Source organism: Dromaius novaehollandiae, chromosome 4, assembly GCF_036370855.1.
Source record: "Dromaius novaehollandiae isolate bDroNov1 chromosome 4, bDroNov1.hap1, whole genome shotgun sequence".
NCBI classification, from domain to species: domain Eukaryota; kingdom Metazoa; phylum Chordata; class Aves; order Casuariiformes; family Dromaiidae; genus Dromaius; species Dromaius novaehollandiae.
This window is the reverse complement of record NC_088101.1, coordinates 76,233,842-76,257,022: the sequence shown is the minus strand read 5'-3', so window position 1 is coordinate 76,257,022 and position 23,181 is coordinate 76,233,842. Positions and strand designations below refer to the sequence as shown.

At 42.0% G+C, this 23,181-nt stretch overlaps 1 protein-coding gene across 10 annotated transcripts in view; it reads left to right on the top strand.

Moving 5' to 3' along the window:
* The first annotated feature begins 2,866 nt into the window (after window positions 1-2,866).
* The window catches only part of ABLIM2 (actin binding LIM protein family member 2), a 144,984-nt gene continuing 124,669 nt past the window's right edge, over window positions 2,867-23,181 (top strand). For 9 of the 10 annotated variants that reach the window (XM_064511481.1, XM_026121991.2, XM_026121994.2 and 6 more), the window contains exon 1: window positions 2,887-2,994. In XM_064511481.1, coding sequence (XP_064367551.1) covers window positions 2,979-2,994 — 16 coding nt within the window. In that variant the 5' untranslated portion in view covers window positions 2,887-2,978. Of the gene's footprint in view, window positions 2,995-23,181 lie in introns of all 10 variants that reach the window. The other variant, XM_026121983.2, reaches the window with a different exon arrangement.

Genomic DNA, 23,181 nt, shown 5'->3' with positions numbered 1-23,181 from the left:
ATTTTAAGATCGCAGCCTGTTATTCTTCTGAAACTGCAGATTTTACATATATTTTATTATCAATGCCCCAAAGCAGCAGGTGGCAAACACTAACGTGGTAGCTATTGTCTCAGGCACAAACAGGTTACAAACACAAGCATGGCATATTTTGACAACTGTCTCAAAGCCAGTAATTACCTGATAAAGTAGCCTAAATGTTGAAGTCATAACTTCGATTTAGGATTAGACATAAAAATTGTGCTAGTTCAGGTAGTTACCAGACTGTAACAGAGGCAAATCTTCAGTGTAGTCAAGACCTGAATTCTTGAGAGACATATGACTCAAAAAACCCAGAAGCATAAATGTCTGCAATATTCAGATTTTTAAGGAGTTTTCTTCACACAAAAGAGAACTGGTAAAAAGCAAGAGTGGTCATGAAAGTATGTCATGCCAGGTCGCTAGTCTTCTGTGACACAAAAGAATTGCTATTTTTGAAGTAATAGGAAAATGACAAATTTCTGGAAATTTATGGAACACATTTGAAGGATAATTTGTCATTTAAAACATAATTATTTCAAAATAAATGACTACAAAATTGAAAAATTACTCTTCACCTTTCAGAAAGCATAATAGTTGTCAAAAAAGAGCAACCTGGAGGGAATATGAGCCTAATAATTAGATTTCAGATAAAAAATAAAGAAATACCAAAGTTTCTTAGGCACTTAAACTCAGTTATATCTAATTTAATTTCTAAGTGGCCTGTTAGCCACAGGTTTAACTAGCATCACCGAATGAATGCTTCAAACTATTGGTTATTATTTGCAAAGATATTTCATGATTAAAATTGCAAATTGCAATGTTGCTGGATGCTAGATCTCACTGGCATTAATGCAGAACAAGGACAAGGGAGATGCTGCTGCATAGCCACATTCAAGATGCTCTACACATTTCCACTAGTGCGATACGTAGCACGGATATTCACGTGTCATCCATGTCTTAATGAAGTTCTGTGAGGTCCTCTGCAACTCAGCTGGCATGCTTCAGTAAAACTGGGCAGCTCAGGAAAGTTTTTGAGGTAAGATGGGTGGTAGAAGGTTGCAGGATGGAAAACAGGTAATATAAGCACTTAGCAAAATATGGTATTAACCACTCAATGAGGGAAATCTAAAATAAAGGACAGACAAGTGACAGATAGCAGGGTATTACTGTAGTTACAAGTCATCAGCATTAAGGAATGACTAAGTAGAATAGGAGGCAAGGGAGGAATCTGATAGAGCTGTATAAATTCGTGAGTGACACAGAAAAATTGAATAGGGAATGTTTTGTTTGCTGTCTCTTCTACTGCAAGAATGAGTAGGCATCAAATGAAGATGGCAAATAGCAGGTTCAAAGCAAAAGTAGGTGGTTCTTCACACCGCACGTAGTTCAGCTGTGAAATTCCTTGCCACAGGATGCTGTAGTTGCCTGAAGTTTGCATGTGTTCAAAGAACAACCGGACAAGATAATAGAAGAAAATCCCTGGAAGGTTTTCAATACAAAGTAAACACATGTGGCTAAGGGAGACCCTGAGCTGAAATTGCTGGAAGCTGAGAGGCAAGGGAAGCATCACTATGTAGCTGCTCTGTTCTCATGCTCCTTGACAGATAACCACTGCTGGCAACTGTCAGCACACAGCAGCGGCCCCACAATCTTCTGAACGCAGCGATGATCCCCAGAGGCTCTCGACCCAGGATTCGTATTGCTTGAACAACCCAGGAGCAATCCTGCACTGCTGAGCTCGCACAGAACCGAGGATCACGGTTCTGTCTCAACTCAGTTCACATGTAACCAGTGCTAGAGCTCATTGCACTTGAGTAACTGGATTGGCATGGGAAAGTTGGGTAGGTTTTGATCACTGTAGAGGGTTTGATGAGTTAGACACTGTTTCCTTTTTTAGATGAAAGATTTCTTTTAGATAACTGTTGATGGAACAGAGCAGAATAAGCACTGTGGTATAATTGCAGAGCAAGAGTCTTCGGTGCACTCCAGCTTCCTCACGCTGTCCCTGTAATGTCAAGCTGCCCTGGCTCCAGTTTGAACTTGGCATCAAAGGAGCTGTGTAAAGCAACATGCTTATGTAGCAACATCTGGCTCCTTCTGAACTTGTTAAATAGGCTGCTTTTATTTTTTTAAATAAAAAAACACACAACTTCATTAGTTGATTTTTGTTGAGGCTTTAAAATATTGAATAAGCCAGCTTTAGTAAAGCATTCTACATCTGTATACTTTCAAATATGAAGGACTAGCGAGAGTTCACCTGCTCCAGAAAGTACTGCCTTTTCTCACTTAGTAACTAGACCCGCTGTCAAAAATCTTCTGAGGTGCAGCAGCGCTTGGAGTGAAGGTTGAGCTGAGGAACAATACAAACATCGTCACCTTTATTCTTTGGGCTTTTTAGGAATATGTTAAAGTAACTGGCTGTGCGTTGATCTGCTTTGCATCTTGGACCTTTCTTTGTACGATGCTCGGAATCATACAAACCAAGCGCAAGCAGGAAACGGCGACGCAGAGAAAGACCTCGCCGCTGACCGCAGCGCCAGAAGCATCCGCTTCGCAGCAGGGCTGCCAAGCGCTCCCCGGAGGGTCTGCGGCCCCCCCTCCCTCCAAGCCCCGGAGCGGGGGGCGTCGCAAGGCGGCTCAGCCGCTCGCCCGAGCAAACGCCGCCGCGGGCGGCCAGACGCCGGGCCGGGGCCGGGGCCGGGGCCGGGGCCGGAGCCTCCCTCGGCCGGGGCGGCCCCGCAGCAAGGCACGGAGGGGGATGTAGTCCGCGGCGGCCGCCCGGCGCGGCGCGGTGCGGGGCCGCCTACACTTCCCAAGGTGCCGCCGGCCCCGCGGCCCCGCGGCCGCACCTGCCCGCCGAGGGGCGGAGCCGCCTGCCCGCTGCGGGCTGCGCGGCGGCGGCGGGCGGGGATGGTGCCGCCCGCGGCGGCGCGGTGAGGGGCGGCGGCGGCGGCGGCGCCATGAGCACCGGCACAGGTAGGCGGGCGCGGGGCCGGGGGGTGATGCACCCCCGTCCCCCCCCCGGGGCGGCCACGGTGCTCGCCGGGCTGTGGGGAGGAGGGACGGGCTGAGGCGACCCCAGAATATATGTGTATCTGTCTATATATATATATGCGTGCACACCTGTATGTGTGCGTATGGGGGGAGTGAGGGGAGCAGCCGCCGCCGCCCCGAGGGGAGCTGCGAGCTGCCGCAGCCTGGCGCTCCGCGGCGGCGGCGCCCCTCGCCCCGGTCTCGGGCCTCTGCGGCACTCCCGGCGCGGGGGTCGGTTCGGGGCGCTGCAGCTGCCGCCGCCCGCCGGCGTCCCCGGGCTGGGGCGGGCGCCCCTGGAGCGGGGCCGGGGGGCTCGGCGCTCAGGCGTTTCCCCCGCCGAGGCGACAGCGAAGGCGGAAAGCCCGGGGGTTTCTCTGGAGCCCGGAGCAGGATTATCCCGGGACACGGTCAGGATTTGAGACCTGCCCTGGAATTGTGTTTTGTGGAGACCCGCGTTCATCCGTGCCATGTGGCACGGGGGGTGGTTACCCCGGAGCGCAAAATATTACAGTCTTTAAGGCAAATGCAGGGTTGCGCATGGGAAAAAGGGGCGGCTTTGAGAGTTGATTGTATATTTCGTTTCCGAGGGTAACTGCAGCTGCTAAATATACCCTGTGCCACAACAACAGGGAGACGTTGAATAGCTGCAATTACGTGGGGACTGTGTATGTCAACATGCTTAATCGTATCACATCCTCACCGCGAGCCAGCGAGAGCCTGATCCGAACAAAGAGGAAGCCGAAGGCGCTGCCAGAACAGGGCAAAACCTGGGGGTCAGACACCTGCGAGTGGCTTCTGTTAAAAACGTACTTTGGCGTTTGTTTCCTCATGGCCGCTGAAAGCGTAGGCACCTCCGCGTCGAGGCGGTCGTCTTCGCTGCTTTGCAGGCAGTGGCAGAAACGGGCGCTTTGAGCCTGCAGCGCGTCTCCCCCGGGAGCGTGCGGGGCAAGGCCGGCGTCCGAGAGCGCAGATGAGCGCGCAGGGAGCGTGTGTTTCAGGAAAAAATGAACCATGCACTAGAAATCCTGGTTCTTTTGACTGCAGGGGGAATCTAGATGGTTAACTTGGATGTCTCCATCTGCACTGGAGATGGTTGGACTCGAGCGCAGAATCCTATTCTCGGTTACCCATCTGTAATTTCCAACCGGAGAATACACAGCGTTGTGAAACATTTGAATCCTGTAGCCGTGGGAGCTGGGCTGACAGAGAGAATACTGAATTCCAAAGCTGCTTCTGCATAATATTTAAAAGGCAAATTATATAGACTTGTAAGTCATAAACGCAGTGGAAAAGTTAGTGGATACCAGCCTAGTGCAGATGAGACTTGACACAGTTTTATCTCAGTAATTGCACCAAAGATGGTGTAAATGGAATAGTAAAAATGGATGGTGCTGAGGTAAAAATAACATCCTGGGGAAAAGATGGGGGGAAGACCTCCCTGAGAGTCCTCAGCTCTCATTTTAAAGTAAAATTGGCAGCTTTAGGAGTGTTGCTTTTATTTTAAGCATCGGTTTGGCTTTGGTGTTTCTGAATTTTGTGTTTGCGTGTCTGCGTGAACTATGTAAATTTACAATCAACTTCCGTTATGCATTAAATGCAAGGACCCCACATTTACTCTGCAAAGTCAGTGGAAACTTTCCATTTACATCAATGGACAACTGTTGTACAGCAGCTTTAATATTACAATTAATTGGAGTAAACTTACAGTTCACAAAAGATTTCCATTCGAATTACTGCAGAAAAGCACTTTTAAGTGGTAGCGTAACCTAAAGATGTTTCCTGTTATGCAAACAAGAGTGAAGCATGGAATTAGATCTGCCTGCTACAGGGTTCAGGGAGTTGTTGCACTGTTTGGCAGTCCAGGAGAAATATTTTCCTTTGGTCTTCCTGCTGCTCTTGAGAAGGAGTAAACTGTTGTGGGTCTGTACTTGTTATGCCAAAACCTTCCTTGCTGAGTGCATGTCTCCTCCCGCGCTGATGTAACACGTCCTCAGCTATTCCTGCCACGAGGGCCTCGGGTAACCCTGCGACTCTGCTCTGCCACTTCAACCATTAGGTTGGGCTTTTAATGTAAAAAGGGTTGCATTTTGTGTAGTGTGTTTTATTTTGTAATATATAGAGACAGATTGTATCATTCAAAATGCCTCAGTAGGACATGCTCTGAAATGCCATACTATATTAACGGACTGCAAAGTCATGGTGTAATTTTAAATCTAAAAAGCATGCTCTTGTGACATAGTAAAACAGCTCAAATGCATTATTATTTATTTCATAATTAGATTAATCTACACATGATTTTTATCAGCTAAATTCCGTGTATTTAGCTTTGGTGTGGACCCTTGAACTCTTGGCTGAAATTGTATCTAAGAAAGTTCATTCACTGCCCTCACTACCTGTGAGATTTTGCTTGACATGCGTGTGCTTTTAGGATTCCAAGTATACTTGTATTTTTCATCTTGAAATTATAGCAAGAAGAATAGAGTAGGTTAAAACTTTAAGACTGAGAAAATTAGGTTCCCATCAATTTCCAGAAATAGGGTAGCATGATGTCTATTATTTAAGTGCAAAAAGGGAATCACAGAGCTAATTACATGCTAGATAAATTATTTTAGATTAGATTAAATTAAATGTCATGACACAAATGACTATTTAGTCTTCAAACTATTATATTAGAGGGAAAATTGGATTGCATGGATCAGAGGACAGCTAATGGTGTGTCACAGCCCAAATGGAGCACAAAAATAGTGATACTAGTTACAAAAGAGGTTGCACGGTTGGTCACATAGGTTCCTGCTCTGCTTACGAGGTACTGAATTCTTTGCCAAAGGTCATATGCAAATATGGCAATAGAAGTTCTCTCTGGAAACAGTACTGTGGTTGTTTCAGAATGTCGGATATTTTATAGTAAAATATACTTTTTGCCCCATACTTTCAGCCCTTCATTTTGAGCACTAGTGAAAGAAAGCATTCAATTACTTGACAGAAGCAGCGAGAGGTCATCTTGCTTTGGAGTTCTCCTCAGCCTAATTAAATAGGAATGTGTGAAGATTATAATGCACAGTCGTCCAAGCTCTGTACTTAAACAGAATTAGAATTACTTCATTTCATTGCCATTTTAGCCACGGTGCAGTTTATCTGAAAAATTAAGCAATGACACGTATTTCATGATGGTATTTTCTCTCTATAAAGTTGAATTGCATGGAATATATATATATTTTTAAGGATTGTAGTAGAATAGGAAGCCATATCTTAGGATTCTCTAAGGTTTTTGGGTGAAGATTTCTTCTTTCCAGACATTTAGAAAAGGTTTTTAGCTCAGTGTGTGACATCTGTTTAATGGCATCATCTTCTTAGACTGTAAGAACGTACAGCACTGTTGCAAGATGAACTAGGTCAGACAAGATGATCAGGTGATAGCTACTCCGACTGGTAGCTTCTGATGGCAGGGCTTCCCGTCTGCCAAGGCCTTTAGGTGCTGCCCGAATACCCTTCCGTTGAGCCTGCTATCTATCTTTTGGCAAGGGAGCTAATTCTGTTTTAAATAAATCGGACGTTTGGGGCTTTCTGAGCAAGGTCCATTTCTTGCCAATTTGCCTGTTTTCAGCAGAGCACAGAAATGAGCATATTCCATGGCTGGTTCCATGCACATCTCACCGCCATTTCAATACAGTGTTAAAGTCGGTATACTTGCGGTTTTGCTTCTTGGGACATCTGTGATTTATGTTCTTTGTGCGCCATGTTCCACTTCATCATAAAACCATAGAGGGCTAAGACATACAAAGAATTAAAAAAAATCAATTGAACTACAGCTATTGAGGTAACCTTTTCCCTCTTTTATCTATTCAAAGGGCTGGCCAACTTTGCCTAGTTTGACCGATCATTCCCCTTCTACACTACACAAACCTCCAAATCCAAGCTTTTAGCAGTGGAAATGTGGCTTTCTTGACTATTGTTAACTTTAAGCTCACAGCTGCATTTTTCCAGCCCTTTTTTTAGGGGATAGCTAGTACCATTAACTCACCTTCATACCATGGGATTTCAAACCAAGCATTCACAAGTGGAACATGCTGCTTGGGGTATTAACCAAGAGGAACAGTGATAACTACCCAGGTGAGAGTAGGCACAACCAGCAAAGCTGTATTTCCCTCCTGATGCATTTCTGTGGAAGTACAGTGTGAGACAGAGGGGAGCGGATAGGCCTTGGAGATTCTTGGACGATTTGTTGGCTTGCTTTCTCCATCCTTAAATATATCCTTAGGGCAAATTTTTCTGAATTAAGATTATTCCCTGTGTCAGAATCTGTTAGTGGTGTCTCAAACCCTTAACCATTATCATCTGAAATGTTAGATGTTTTTTTCACAGCTTATTAGTTGGTGTTCATGCTTTGAAATCGAGATGGTGTATTGTTTTGCACAAAGCACAGTATTTATTTTTCCATTTTAGAAAAGGAATGTGAGATTGTGAGATGAAAATAAACTCTGTTCAGTGAATATTTCTCTTTGCTTTAGGATCCATTTTCCCCCGTCCTCCGTAAAAGCAAATAATTCTTCTACTGGCATTAGACAAATTGATCTATTCTGGAGATTTTCATCACCTTATAGTACAAGTTGCTTGATCTGCAGCAAAGGAACACAAATCCTAAATGCAATTATCCACGAAAAATAAATATTCCTCAATAGTAAGGCATCAATAGTGACTTGTAATATAAAGTTGCAATTTAAAAGCATTTTACTGTTCCTGCAGTATGGACTTTTTATTTTTTAAAAGGTGTTATTTTTCAAAGTAAGTAATATTGTTCTTGTTGAGCAATAACAGACTACAATTACTCCTCTTGGTAAATAGGAGGAGCAAGTGTAGTATCTTGGTTATTATTATATAGTAACTGCTGACAAATACAGTATCCAGTTCCTTGAAAGTTTTCACATAACTCTTCTATAATTTCATTCCTGGCACAGATCAATCTCTGATGCTTCAGAAGAAGACAGAATACAATTGTCCCTCTTATCAGATTCAGCTGAGCTTCAGGAGCATTTTTTTTTTCTCCTGACCCATACAGATAATGAAATAACGAAATATAGGGAAGGGGCAGTAATCATACCATACCTTCAAGTCTTTTTTGGAGGTCATCAATAAAATTGTAATCGAATAGCTATGACACTCTTCATATGGTAAAATCCTTGATGAAGTAGTAAGGGTTAAAGTTTGATACATATCACATATAGAAGTCAAAGATTCTGTTCTGCTTGAGTTTGTCATGAAAGAGCTCTTGGCAGTTTAGGAAATAGATCATTATACCTGCTGTCCTCCACAGGCACGTGACTTGAGGATTCATCGATAGCCATGAATCTTAAAATGAATATATCAGGCAGTTTGCTATTTGATGTCTAAATACATATAGGGATCCTCTTTGCTGAGCAATATTGAGTGGGACTAAGTGACTAGGCACTATGTTGTGCAGTGATTAGTTCAAAGAGTTCTAGGTCAGAGACTACTTCAGCTTTTGCTTAATTTATTTATACTTCTGTCCAGGAAGTTCCTTGGGGCAGCATTTGTAAATCCCAGGTTGTTGCAAATATTGCAGTTTAAAATGATGTGAATATTCTAGAAGTCACAAATAATATTCTTAGATTTTCATCTGTTATTTTTTGTTCATTTTGGTCAGTTTACAGATTCTCTTTACAATCTCTTTTCCTTTCCTGTTGATGTTCTCGGTGTTGCAGATTTAGCTTGGATCTGCAAGTCAGAGTTTTGTTCTTTACCTTCTACAGAACTGTGAGGACTTTTGATAGGGAAGTTTAGCTGACAAATTCAGTTTTATGTCGTCTTGTAGAGTCCACTTTGCTCATGTGTTTCTTTGGGCTTTGAAATACCAGCAGTATTAAAACAGTCATTTTGCAACAATTTTAGATGTGACACAGACACAGAGGATCGACTCTCGATGGTTGTGTATGGAATTGTGTAGGGCAGAGGGAGCAAAAGAAACCACAGAAACAGGCTCTATTGCTAGTATTACCCTTGAAGAGAGGAAGTCTGAAGTGGGCAAGGATTTGCAGCCAGATCACATAAATGGAGTACAAGACAATCTGGAGCAGCTGGGGCTTCATATGTCTATACTGCTAGTTGTAGCGAATGTCTGGCAATGACTTCAACACCTTACCCCTGTGACTTGCACATATGCTATCCATTCTGCTATCTGTTAACCTGGCTATAAGTCAGGCTCAAAGAGTGCGCATTTACTGAGGAAGTGCCAAATTTAGGATTTGTGCTTGTGGTCAGAGTTTCAGGGTGCTCAGCAGTTCCTCTGCTACTCAGACTAAGTAAAGCAGAGTTCATCAGAAAGTAACATGCTCTGTGTTTATCTTTGGAACTGTGTCTGAGCACAGGTTGTATGCAAATAATGGTGATAATTTTGAACCGTGTTGAACCTATCTTTGACTGATAGTGAACATCTAGGTGCAAAGTTCCCACCTACTTGGTCAATACAAAGTCCAGCCTCCTAATCCTACAGAGACTATTGGAGTGAATGCAGTGAAAGGGAAGGGGTCTAGAGCACATGACATACAGGGGGAGGTGGAGAATCCACCTAGATTTGTTCAACCTGCAGAGGAGAAGGCTAAGGGGGAAGCTAATTGCTGTCCTCAACTACCTAGTGGGTGTATAGGGAAGATGGAGCTAAACTTTTCTCAAAGGTGGACAGAAAAAGGACAAGAGGCAATTCTGAAGCTGTAGCAAGGGAACTGCAAGTGAGGAACAGAAAAATTACAGTGAGAGTGCCTGAACCCTGGAAGAGGTTGCCCAGAGAGGATGTGAAATCTCCGGCCTTAGAGATTTTCAGCTTCAGTTGGAAAAGGTTTGAGCAACCCGACCTAACTTTGAAGTTAGCCCTGTGCTGAGCTGGACCTCTGGATGTCCTGAAGCAAGGCTGCAGAGCTCCTGTTGAGCTGCAAGAGATCTGTGGGAAGATTAATCTGGAATGCCTTGTGTGACTGTTTACCAGCCAGTCCTCCTGGCTGTCCTTCAGTGTCTCATTCCCACCTCGGGAAACTGGAGAAATACTGCTTCCTCTAGTGTCATGCTTTGTGTGTGGAAGATTGTAAGTTCTCCTGCACCAGGCCCTGTGAAAAAACAGGGTATACATACCACAAATCCGTTGAACAGTTGCGTAAAAGATACAGACCCTCTCCCGTGGGTTGCATGCGTACAGCTGCACAGCCCCTCCTGAACTAAGACTGTAAGAGGTCGGTGCCGAGCATCTGGCTTCTCCATGAGCGCCTGGGCTTGCAGAAGCACCTGTCACCAGTTGGTGAAATCACCGTGAACGGCAGAGTGTTTGTAACTCTGTTGTTTGACAACAACTCTGAGTTGTTTGACAAAGCAGGACTTTCCTCACTGAAGACAACAAAAGATAATGAATCTGTCACTTCTCATAGTCCACTTCTGTACTTAACTTTCTGTGCTCTCCATGCTTAAAAAATACTATACCGTTTTATATTTTTAGAAGCACTTCATTGCCTATCTTCTGGAAATTAACCTATTTTTTATAAGCAAACCTGTGAATACTGTGTATTTTAAGAAATTGTGCATGCAGTGTCACTTACAGAGACCTCTGTAGTGAGTAAATAGTTAATGTTAAAGTAAGTGAAATGTTAAAGTAAGCTTTTCACTCTTAGCCTGGCCCCTTGCTCCTGGCTGTGGTTCTGGAAGATGTCCTCTGGTGGGGACTTGTGCTCAAGGTGTGTGGAAAGGCTGAGGACTGAAGTGGAGCAGGAATCCCCTATGCGTTTGCCAGGGAACGTATAGCCTCTCTTTCAAGTGTTATCACTGTGTTGAGGTTACTGCACTATGCAGAGCTAACAGTTACCGAAGATCTGTTGTTGGTAGCGGGCTAGCTGACATTTCAACTTGACAGCTACGCGTAACACTTGAAAAGTTGCTGCAAGGACTTCTGTAGCTGTAAGAGCTACGTGTTCAGGAGAGAGCTGTTGTACTAAACCGTAAGCTACCTGCCCTGTGTGTTTCACTCCCTTTTGTCTCTAGGCTACAGTCTCTTCAAGATTGCTGGGTCTGAAATGACTGTTGCACCTCACCGTCAGTGTTTAAAGTTCCTTTTTTTTCAATTTGTTCAGACTTTTTGTTGCATACTTGCATGTAAGCCTCCTGAAATTTTATCCCCTAAGGAAATTATTAGTGCCATGAAAATATCCAGAGCTCTTCTAAATACAAATACTGTGATTAATTGGATAACTCCTGGTTGTATTAATTTTCCCTGTATTTCTTCTGACTGCAGTTATTTAGCTTGTAAACTTTTAGGAGGAGATGCTGTCTCCAGTTTTGTGTACTGCATAAACAGCAGTACTATTTTTAGCCTCAGGCAGAAAGATAACATCATCTCGTTAGGAAACTTGTGCTATACTTTGCAGGAATTCCTTCCTTTTTTGGTAGGATGTATCACTCTTACATGTATTTTCTCTGATGTCAGCGCTTCCTTTTGGTAGAATTTCGTTATGACGATGTTGGTGATGCATATTTTAATAATTATATTTAGCTTTTTTATCATACTTTTCATCAGTTGTCTCCAGACATCTCGTATGAGAAGTGGACTGTTAATTCAGTTGTATACATAGGGGAGCTGCGACCAGGTTTGTGACTTGTGTATGGTAGGATTAGCCAAGAAGAGAAGAATCTGAAATACCAGAGTCTGAATTAAACGTCGCGTCCGTCAGGTCGCTCTGACTGCACAGGTATAAGGCTCAGAGCATTTGGGGTTGTTCTTTACAGCTGGCATGAGCAGCTGAAGTTTGTCTACAGAAGTAAGAAGGGAAAACAAACTCTTAATTTGTTTGTCATCTTCCACTAAGTTTTGAAAAATAAAATCTGGTCCTTAATTTGCCCGAAGGCTTGAGCAGAGGGAGGGAGAGAGGGAGGAATTCTGCTTGCAAAAAACGATTGCAGCCAGGCCAGTTTCCTGCTGTTAACTCCATGCCCTGGACAGCCTAGATATTCCCCTCCTCCAGTTTTGTTTCTTTTTGGATAATATCCACGAGGAGATTTTGTTCCAAAAAGAAGTCAGGATTGCAGCCAATGTCCCCAGGCAGAAAAGAAGACTGTACATGTAAAATAATAATAATAAAAAAAGGGACGGACACAAAACTGGGCGATGTTTTTATTTGTCGGTGACAGAAGCAGGCTGCCTGTGCTGGCACCCTCGCCGCCGCCGTGCAGCCCCACCAAGGAATCCGTGCAGCCCGCGGTGACGCCTGTCCCACCAGGCCCCTGCCAGCAGCTGCTGCTGTCACTTGGCGGTTGTTTAAAGCTGTTTAAAGGTGACGCAACACATCGAGATAACGTGCGGCTTTCTCCTCTGGAGGCAGGGTTAAATTAATACTTCCCTAATGCCAAAGGCCAGTGTTATAGATGCGTACGTGAAAGTGGAAAACCCTTCTCTGTGCTTCCCACCTCCGTTTCCCAGACGGGCAGGAAAGTGGGGATGAGGCCAACGAACTGGTTTGTGCAGCTATGGGAACGGGAGGCAAATATCGAGCCAAATCAGCATTAAGAATGAAATGAAGCCAGGGCTCTGCTGAAGGGTGTCAGATGGCTTGAGATTTTCTTAGTCCAACTGAAACATTACAGAAATTGGCTCTCTACCTTTCATCAGTCATGGTCACATTAATGCGATAGGTAATTTGGAAAATATTCTCGATCCATTCCAGATCAGACCAATAATGCGTCTCAGCTTTGCATCCCCCGTGGCCTGGAAGCTTGGCAGCAGTTATTGGGGGGAAGATTATTTCAGTCTTGAGGGTTGTGCTGAGTCAGACTTGTTTACTAGGTGAATTTGACTGGATAGAGCAAACCTGTCCCAAGCCACATGTAATACTTTGGTTAGAAATATATTGCAAAAACCAAGCCCACTTTAGGAAATCTGTGACTAAAATGCACTATTTTGACTGTCCCCTGATGCCTTCTAAATCAGCATGGAAGCAGGAGGAAGGCTTGTATAAATACTGCTAAGGCTGCTGGTGGATCGGCACTGGAAGGGGTAAATGTTACAGCAGTATGTCTCCTGCGGAAAGTGCCCCAGACTAACTCTAGAAACCTGGTTGAGCTGTGAGTTCGGAAATGTCACATCATTACAAAAGGAGTTAGTCATGTCCTACCCATTAAAAGCTTTAGGTAGGCTGTGGAATTATTGACTTTTTAAGGATTTTCTGTCATGCTTAAGAGATAGCAATTCAGTCTTTTTCACAAGTACCCATGAAAGCTCTGTTCCTGTCTTCATGTGTTTGTCATGAGTTTTTGATCATTTCGTGGTTCCAGCAAAGTGTAACCCCTGATATGAACCAACTGTAGAGGAAAAAGCATCTCTCAGGTAAGTAGACTGTTTGAAGGAGACGTGGGACATGTAGATTCGACCATCATAAGGTTGAAGTGAAGGTTTTCTTTCACAGCTGTAGACATTCGAACATTCCCGGCATTGGAGACTCCAGGAGTTCCCTTGCCTTCTCAGCCCATATACATGTCATACAGCTTTTCATTTTCTACCAGGTTTATTCTCTAACTGGAGTTCCTGGACTTTCTGTAGTGTGGACCATGTCCTGTCCTACTCATGTTAGTAGTAACTGTTCCCCCTACTCTTGGCAGACACACAAGCCTCTTGCAACTGTATGAGTTGCATACTTGAAAAAATGATATTGATAAAATATTTGGTGTTTTTGTAGCTTATTTTAATGTCTCATCGACTGCTAGAAACAAGGAGGTGTCAGCATTTTATGATGCTTCATTTTACGCAGATCCTAGGCTTGGGAGCCTTTGCTGAACTTTTCTGCTTGCCTGTCATATTCTGCTGCCTTCTCCACGTTCCCCTTCAGATCTACTTGTGTGCATCACCTGTGCTGCCTAGAAAGTAAGCAGAAAAAAGTGCATCGATCTTTTTCTAGTCACTGAGTCACTAACTGAACTGCTAGACTTGTGACTAGCAATACTGACTGGTTTTATGTTGCTCCCAGCTCCAGTCCTGCCTCCTGGGTTAGGTAGACTAGAGGTGACTGCTCACCCAAATGCTTTCCCGGAAGGCAGCTTTGCAGATAGGGGAGCCCTGGGGTGGCTTTTTAGTATTATATGCTCACCTTGGTCACCCTGAGGTTTAGTAGTGCTACAGACTGACAGCTCTGTTAGTGACAACCTCTGGTTTTCAAAAAATTTTATTTTAAGAAGAGTTGCAGTATTCAGGGTCTTAATAGTTATTCTGTTTGCTTGTGAAGATTAAGATGGAATCATCTGTTTTCGTTAATCAGGACTGTAGATGCTGTCAGCAAGCTTCTTAAATTCCTGTGAGGAGGGTTAAATAAGAATCTGAAGCACTTTAGAAGAGGATGAAACTGCATGTTGTCAGCTCAGAGAAAAATGGTGCATGCCTGCTTGCCTAGCTAATCTACTTCCATCTATATAATTAAGACTGCACAATGTGGAGACAGTCTGACTTACAGAGAGTGTATGCAAGAAAAAAAAGCAACTGAAGTCAACAGAGATGCATCTGACCAGGAATAATAAAACTATGAATGGGACTGGTGTAAGTGAAAATGCTGGCCAGCATTTCTATTGTAGTAAATTCTCGATATCACACAAATAAGGGTGTCAGTATTAAATGATAACTGGGCTTCAAAGACGAGACGTATATGTTTCAAAATCTGTATTTTGCAAGGTGTACTACAAAGATCTTTTCAGATTTGTAGTTTGTTTTATGAAAGTCTTGAAGATTATTTCCAGAGCTGTTCACATGAAGTCCCTGATGAAAGAGCAGCCGATCTTGTAGCCTTCAGCCCCCGTAGGGAAAGCCTGTCAAAATGCTCTATGGCAGAATATCAGAATAAGGTTCTGGCAAGCTAAATTTATCCTACACGTGTCCAGAGAGTGTGAAGAAATGATAACTGCTGATGAGAAGGATGCTGACTTATCAAAGGAGTGCAGCTATATGCAGGAGGATTAATTTTACCAGTACACGTTCTTGCAGCTAGTAAGGCTCCACAAGATCTGATGCAAGCCCACAAGTGAGTTAAATTTAATAGGCATAATAATGCATCCTTACATTTGTGATGGATGTATGTTTGTGAGTACCACAAAAGGCGTTATTCATGCCCACTGCTTGGCATTTTGTATTTAAACTGCTCATCATAATATTTTAAAATGGTTTCTAAGATTGATTCCATAAATGTTTTTGAGATGAGTAGTTTTCAAATTCAAGTCTAAATAAGTTTTTCGTCATGCATAGTCCCATGAAGTATGTGGAACAATGTACAAATATAAGAAATAAGGTCAGATGCTGTAATTATTAAAAAGTGCTTGTTATCTTAAAATTTAAAATTTCAAGAACCTTTCAAAAAAAAGATTGATTCGTATAGAAATATTTTAGGTTTCAGAGATTTGCATTGATCACATTACTCTCAGACCCATTCTAAACATAGCTGTGGTCGGCTTTCTGGTACAGAAATAGATACCAGAATGTTGTTACTTCAGATTGAACCCCCCAAACCGCCTCATCTATGAACTATTGTGCTGCAAATTATTAACCGAGTATCCTATTCTGGGAGTTGGCAGCTGTTTTGGGTCATTTAATGCAAATGAATTGTACATAAAATATGCTAGGAAGTTAAATATTTTAAGTGCTTGTTTCAGATAATGGTCCTGTTTATTCAGCTTGAGGAAACAGAAGATGGAGTTAGGACTACGTTCAAGAAGCATAGAGAGGAAGCAAGAAAACAGGAGGTTTTGATTATTACTTAGATTAAAATCTGTAAGTGAATAGATCTACCATATAGCTATAAAGATTGCTTTAGGCTACTACAGTGATACATTAACATACTAAACTGTTTTGAGTATGGCACATTTTCCACATCAGAATTAAACAAATAGCAGCTTAATGCGTTAAGTCGGTTCAGCAACATCTGTTATGTCAGTTGCCCGCGGGCTGGGAAATGAGGAGCTGCAGCTAAAGACGTGCAAGGACGGATCCAAAAGCTCCGGGTTTAATGCCCTGGGTGGTGACGTGCTGGGGACTTGGGGGCAGGTTTGGGTGCCCTGACACTGGTGGCTTTGGCAAGACGGTTGTGGCCCCTGGGCACCCCCCGGGCTCGGGAGGAAAGGTTCGGCTTTGTGACGGCCCTCCTACTCCTCCACCTGCCCTCGCGGTAAAATTGATGAGTGAACGGCGGGGCCGTTTCTGCTGTGCTGGCCTGAGTGCTTCGAGGTCGTTAACGACCATGGAGAGGAACATAATTAGCTGTGGGAGGAACTTTTTCTTTTTTTTCCCTAATATTTTTCCCTATCGTTGCGGCTACCCCAGTGACTGGGACTCTGCAGCGTACTTTGACTGCTCTTCTAGACACCCTGGAAAAGTGGCTTCACAAAAAAATCGTGTGATTGTCACTGTTGCTCCAGAACAAGGTATTTTAATGTATCCCTAGTTAAACAGGACTTTGAAAGATCTTATAATTACTGTAATATCATCAGTTTACCAGATAGCATGCAAGTGGAAGTGCAAGCCTTATGCTTGCCCCAGAGGTCTAACTATCAAGTAGACAATGTACGTGTATGAGAAAATTAAGGGAGAAATCGCAAGTAATATCATCTCTTTTTGTAAAATTAAAAAAAAAAAGGCTCTGGCTTGTATTTTTCTCTGTGTTTTTTTTTTTTTTTTTTTTTTTTTTTTTGTATTTTTCACTCAGGAAAGGGATGAGGAGGCTTTAAAAATGGATTGGATTTTTAGCCTTTTTTCTGCAACCATGACAGCTAGAACCATATTTAAAAAAATAGGGACAGATTTCTGCATAATCACTTATCTCCCAGCGATGGTACTGTATTTCAAATGTCAACGATATTGAGGCTATGATAAAATTGAAAGACTTAATAATGCTTCTCGTATTGCAGTCAAAGCTCCCTGAGCTCACATGTCAGAGTCAGCCCGATTTCAGAATTCCCTTAGATTAGCAGTGTTAATCGTATTGCCTATTGTTTAAATTGCGAGGGAGCTGTGCAACGTGTAGAGGCCTGGAAGTGGATACCTCTGCAGTGCCGTCTGCGCCTGACAAGGTGACCTGCCAGACCTGTGGTTGAGGGGCTTTGCTGCTTGCTGTCACGACAGAATCATGACGGCTTTTCTTAGGCCTGGTCCTGCAAATGGCAATGTCAAACGCAGAACCTTGAAAACCAGGACAGTTTCTTTGTATGTTGGGTGTATGCCTAGATTTAAAAACACAGCCTTGCTTCTCCACAGTCACACTGTGACTTTTTGTGGGGGGGATCCTCAAGGTCATTTTATGACTAATATTTTAGTTGTGGAATTGTAGTGAAGTTTCTTCGGAAAACGTTACTATCTAGACTTCAGTGTTGTCCTCTCTGGGCCTGTCCTGGGGCCAGGCTGCTGCCATCTGAAGGCAGGCAGTGGCAATGGAAATGGACGTGTTGGGTAGCTGATTGATAGCACTCTGGGGCAAGACATTTATTTTGACATTTGTATCTGAAAGAAAAACCAAAAAGAAATGTCATTCATTTAGCCTGAAATTTATATATAGAGCCTTCTAAAATTAGATGATTTTATTAGAATCTAGTTGTCTAAAACTACAAGTTCAGATCAGAAACGTAGACTCTCCCCCGGAGGTCCTAAGTTCCTTATAACAGATGCCAGGAGAAAAGCTTTGCTTTACTGCATATGGTCTGTCATCCCAAACGGGGCTGGAGGACAGGGCGCGTGGGGAGAGGCCGTGGGAGCTGGGCGCCCGCAGCCTGGAGGAGACACGGCTGGGGGATGCGGTCACTGTCTTCCACTACCTGCTGCTGGGGGGCTGTAGAAGACTTCTCAGAGGCGCGTGGCAAAAGGACAGGAGTCAATGCTGACAGCTTGCAACACGGGAAGTTCTGATTAGAAATAAGGAAAGAAAGTTTCACAAGGAAGGCGGTAAAGCGCTGAAACAGGCTGCCCAGAGAGGCTGAGGTCTCCATCCTTGGAGGTTGTCAGACCTGAATTGGACAAGGCCCTGAGCAACCTGATCTAGTTGGATCCACATTGAGTGGCAGGTTGACTAGATGACCTCCAGAGGTGCCTTCCTGCCTGAATTATTCTGTGATTATGCATACAGTGGGTGGGAGTGCTCAACTTGACTTGAATGTGATTCAAGTTATATTTAAAGCTAGAGCAGGAGAGCAAGACAGTGCTTCTGGGACTGTCATGCAGCATGTCCAGAAAATATAGAGAAGATGCATATACTTCCAATGGAAATTCAATTCTTGCCTTTGTAGTATAATGTTATCTCAACTGAAAGTTATGTGATGGTTTTAAAAAAACAGCCATTTCTCTGACTGTGTGATGCTTAAATGAACTTTTTAAGGGGTCAAATTTAATTCTCCAGGTCATAAATGGAGCAGAATAGATTTAAGACTTCTACTTCCTATTCTGTAGCAGATAATTGAAAGATCTAATCTCTTATACAGCTGACCTGAGAATAAAGCCAACACATTTCCAGTATTTTGTAGATTTTCTGCAAAGTAGTGTACCCAGTTTTGAATTTTTAATTTGATGTGTCATTACTACAACTAAGCCGATTTTAAGATAGTGTGTTGATTTGAAGTTGAATCTCGAGAGCATTATTTTCATGTGGACTGAACATAAAATACATAGTGAACTCATGGATGTCTATCTAGGAGAGGAAAAATCTCATTAATATAAAACTACCTGTAAAATGATTGTAAAACATATTGCAGAAAAGGAACTTTTTGAGATTAGGCCAATTTCCATTTTTAAAAAAGCAAAATTTACTTTATTATATTTTCTAATTATGTCCCTACTTATCGTACAACTAATAAATGGATTGGTACATAGTTGAATTTAGGATTAACATATAATTGTTAAAACTTTTGAGTAGATCTGAGCATGTTTGGAAGGTTTTGGATCTGTGCTTTAAATAAAATAATTACATATTATTGTGTAAGTAGAAGAATGCATTTTAAACTGACTGCTCTAATTTTACCTTTTTACAAATGTACAAAAGTGTAATCTCATTGGCTTGAAAGAGAATATAGAGTATGCATGAAAAACTTTGTCTTAGTAGCTTTTGATTGATTCTAATTGATTCTTTTGCCAGTTTGTAATAATTAGTAAAAGACCGAACATGGGAATTGTGAAACACATTGCATTCCATCAGTCTGCTGGAGAATCCTTGGGGAGAGACTACTTTTATGGTGGTATAATGTAGGGCACATAGATATCAAGGGGAAAAAAAGATGATGTAGAGCCATTTTATTTTACCCTTCCCCTTCATTAGGCCTGGAATTGGCCAATCAATTTATAAATAAATGTTGATTACATCTATACAGGTATAACTCTGCTTGCAGTCTGTGAATAATTGGAATTACTGCATGAATTAGATGAGTGATTTGGCCTGCAGTTGGAAAGAAAGTGTTCTTGAACTACGTATACAGGGATTACGCTATTTCCCCTTGAATGCTGTGCTGAATGGCACTTTATTAGTGGCCTGTTTACTAATCAGAGTATTATCATCTCATTTACAGAAAATTTCAGAAAACTAAGAATATTTTATGGAAAAATATTAGGTTTTTAAGTAATAGATAGTAATCATAGAACGACACAGTGTTACTCCTTTTTATTGCTCTTTTTTCCCCAATTAGGCAGCATTTGGGGCACTTTGTATTTTCTTGGTTAGGAAGAAAAATTGACAACAAATGCAGATATTTCTTGGGTACAATGCCATTTTCTTAAGAATGTGAACAAAGTCTGTTTTTGTTGCAAATAGTAGGACCGAAGAGCAGGAGGCAATCTCCTGGTTCAGAAATGTCTGCTTTAGCATGTCCCCTGCTCAGAGGAACCTGTTGCACTTCTTTTCCCTTTGGGATGAGTAATGAGTGTTTTTTGCCTTTCCCTGGTTTTTCCTTTTCCCTCTGCCTTCCCATAACCACATGCTATTGCAATCCACTCCATACTGCCATACCTGTGTTTGCTGTACGTTCACAGGTTGAGGCTTTCTATTGTTTCATAAACCTCACTCTAAAAAAGAGGTGTTTCTTTTTGATTGAGAAATCATTCTTTTTAACTTCTCTGTAAAGTCTCCATTAAAGACACAGTTTGCACACGCATTTAACATTTGCTTATATCCTGAACTTGCCTAATCAAAGTCCAGAAATGAAAATATGTAACATCACGAGAATACTTATTCAGAGTTTCTTCATTCATTGCCCAATTTCAAAGCTAAGAGATTAAAGGTGTTTCTTTTTTGTTATCCAACATTAAATATTGTAAATTTCTGTCAAAGAATAATGTTTAAACATCTATAGTAGATTCATTTTGAATAAAGTATATTTGCACATAGTTTCATGCCAAATGGTCTGGCTGAGTGGTTTTGCTTGAAAAATATTATTAACTGTCTTGTGCTTTAATTTGTACTGCTTTTAGAGTAGTATTTCAGCAAACAAAAGCAAGGCATCTTGAAGACACAAAGTAATTACGATCCTTACTTCAAAGAGGTGGTATCGGCCTAAAAATGTCAAAAAATCTAACCTCCAAAAACCATGATACCTGTTTAAAATGATTATATACAGTTCTCAAATGATTCTTTATGGTTAAAAAGCTAGATTTTTTTTCCCCCTAATGAAGAATAACATTTTCACATATTTACAAGTCTCCCATACTGGGATGTCAAAAAACATTGATGGTGGGAATCGGGAGAGCTGTTTTAAACAAACACAGAAAACATACAGTGAGCAGTTACACACTCAGGTTTGGGTTTATCTCGGCTGATTTTAGATGTCTTAAAATTAGGTGTCTAGTCTAAGTAATCAAATATTCAGTGGAAAAAAGATACTTTCAGAGAATGTCTTGTGCCACCCTAAGGTAGATATCTCATGCTAGAGCTATGACTTGTTGTTTGGAAGTTTCTGTCTCCTTGTATTGATGATCATGGGGACATATTCAAGTACTTTCCTAATTTTGGATAACTGAAGTTAGGTGAGGTGACTCCCACCTTAGCAGATAAGAAAGGACTAAAGCTTTACCTGATATGTAATATTTGGTACATACTTATGTTCTCGTAGAGTGAAGAACTGAAAAATCATTCCTTTGCAGTTACAACTGCAGTTTGAAATCATATCATGTTAGTCTTCCGCATAGACAGGGCTTTGAAAATATAAAGCCTCTAAAAGCATTCAGTCATTTTTAAACGTTCAGTCATTATACAATGCATAGTATTAAAACCTGTCTGCCTTGAGTTGTCAGTGTGGTGTCACACCTGATGTAACTCTAACTTGATGTGCGTCATAAAGGTTTATGGCTTGGGGCATAAGTGCATGTCATTCCCATCTTCCAAACTGAAGTTCGGACAACATGTTTCTACTCTGTTTCAATGCAGAAGAGATACTGAAAGAGGAATTTGCAATACTTAGTGATGCAGAAAAGTATTACTAATAGAGTAGCTTAAAGAGCTGAGACTATTTTGTGACTGGTAGTGTGAAAAATGTTAGAATGGTTAAGTCTGAACGTTAGGTCAGATTCAAGGACTCTGCAAGTCAGAATGGATAATCTAGGGGTTTATGAGTCTGGGCCCCTAACCGTTGGCAATGTAAGCAAGTTGGTTAGTCAGCAAAGAGAAGCACTTCCAGAGGATGTTTCATCTTGCACAGCTGCAAAGATGGTTGTAGCTAAAATTATTAGAAATGTAAGGATTTCTAACAAGGGTAACTCTGATATGGATAATTTCTAATACGGATGCCATGGATTAAGGAATTGCTTGTAATTATCTGTTTATTTAATATGTTAGCCCTTGCTGTGGCACTTTTCTGGCTCTTACATAAAAAGCTGTGTTCCTGAAATAATTCAGTTGCATCCTAAGTTTTTTTCATATGCTGAGAACTTCATCAGTCTTTTCATGGAAATGTGTGCTATATTTTGCATATGAGATTGGTATTGATTTCTTTCAGTGTGATCAGACTATTAACTTTATGAGCCTATATTTTTTTAGGTAGCTTGCTTATGGGTTGGTTCATATCCATGTTCTAAGGGATTTCTGAAAAACGCAAAATAACTTTTTGAAATTCAGGCCTGTTCCTACAGAAACACTAATAGAAACAAAAGGTTTTGAGGTAGAGACACTGACAGTGCTTAGCAGTGCAGAAAAATTAGCCATGCTAGAGTGAATGTTGATTTCATTCATTACAAAGCAGAGCTGACTTTTTTAATTCAGTGAGAGCAAGACTGTCAGTCTAAATGACAGAGAGAGATGGGAAGCCAGGTATTTAGTATCTGAGTCATCATTTTGAGTGTTTGGACTGGGAGAAGAATTATCTTTGCTTATATTCTGCTTTAGAAATAAACAGTGGAAATGTGCTGTGGTAGCATGGATCACTTGCTCTTTTTGTGTATTACATTAAAATAAGGTCAGGCTTCTCTCTTATTAAAACCAGTATTTTTTGAGCGATGTTTTAGAAGTACGGCAAAGCCAGACTGTGCCTTGATGCTCCTTTGGTACATGGTCTGCAGCGGGCAAGATTTAAAAGAGCTCCAGTGTTTCACAGTCTATAAAACAGTAAAGCAGAATTGCTTCCTCCTACCCCACCATGAGCCCCGGGTTGCTGGAAGGAGAGCAGAGCTGCAGCCCGCTCGTGGAGAGCAGCTTCTCTCCGTAAGGCATGACTTAAGCCTGGGAGTACATGGCTTCATGCTGCTCACAGTGCAGAGACTGGGGCGCTGATGCAACTGTAGAGACAGAAAAAGGGAGACACTCTGCCTTATTTCTGCATTTTAATTACTGGACGCACAAAGCAGATTGGCTTATCTGTAAGAGTATCTGGTTAACAGCTATTCAACATAAGAAGCAAAGACAAAAAACTGGAGAAGTAATAAATTAAACGCACAGATAGACAAACCCTAACAAACAGCGGAAAACAGAGATGGTAACAGATGCCAGGACCCATGAGACACCAATTGATGGCCATTGCAGGAACCTCTCAAGGGTCACCTGGAAGAGATTCAGCCAGGACTTTGCACCCAAGAGGGAGAAGGAAAACGTGATTACCATGGGTTTCGTGGGAAAGAGCAAACTCCTTCTGGATTGTTTGAGGGGGATTGTG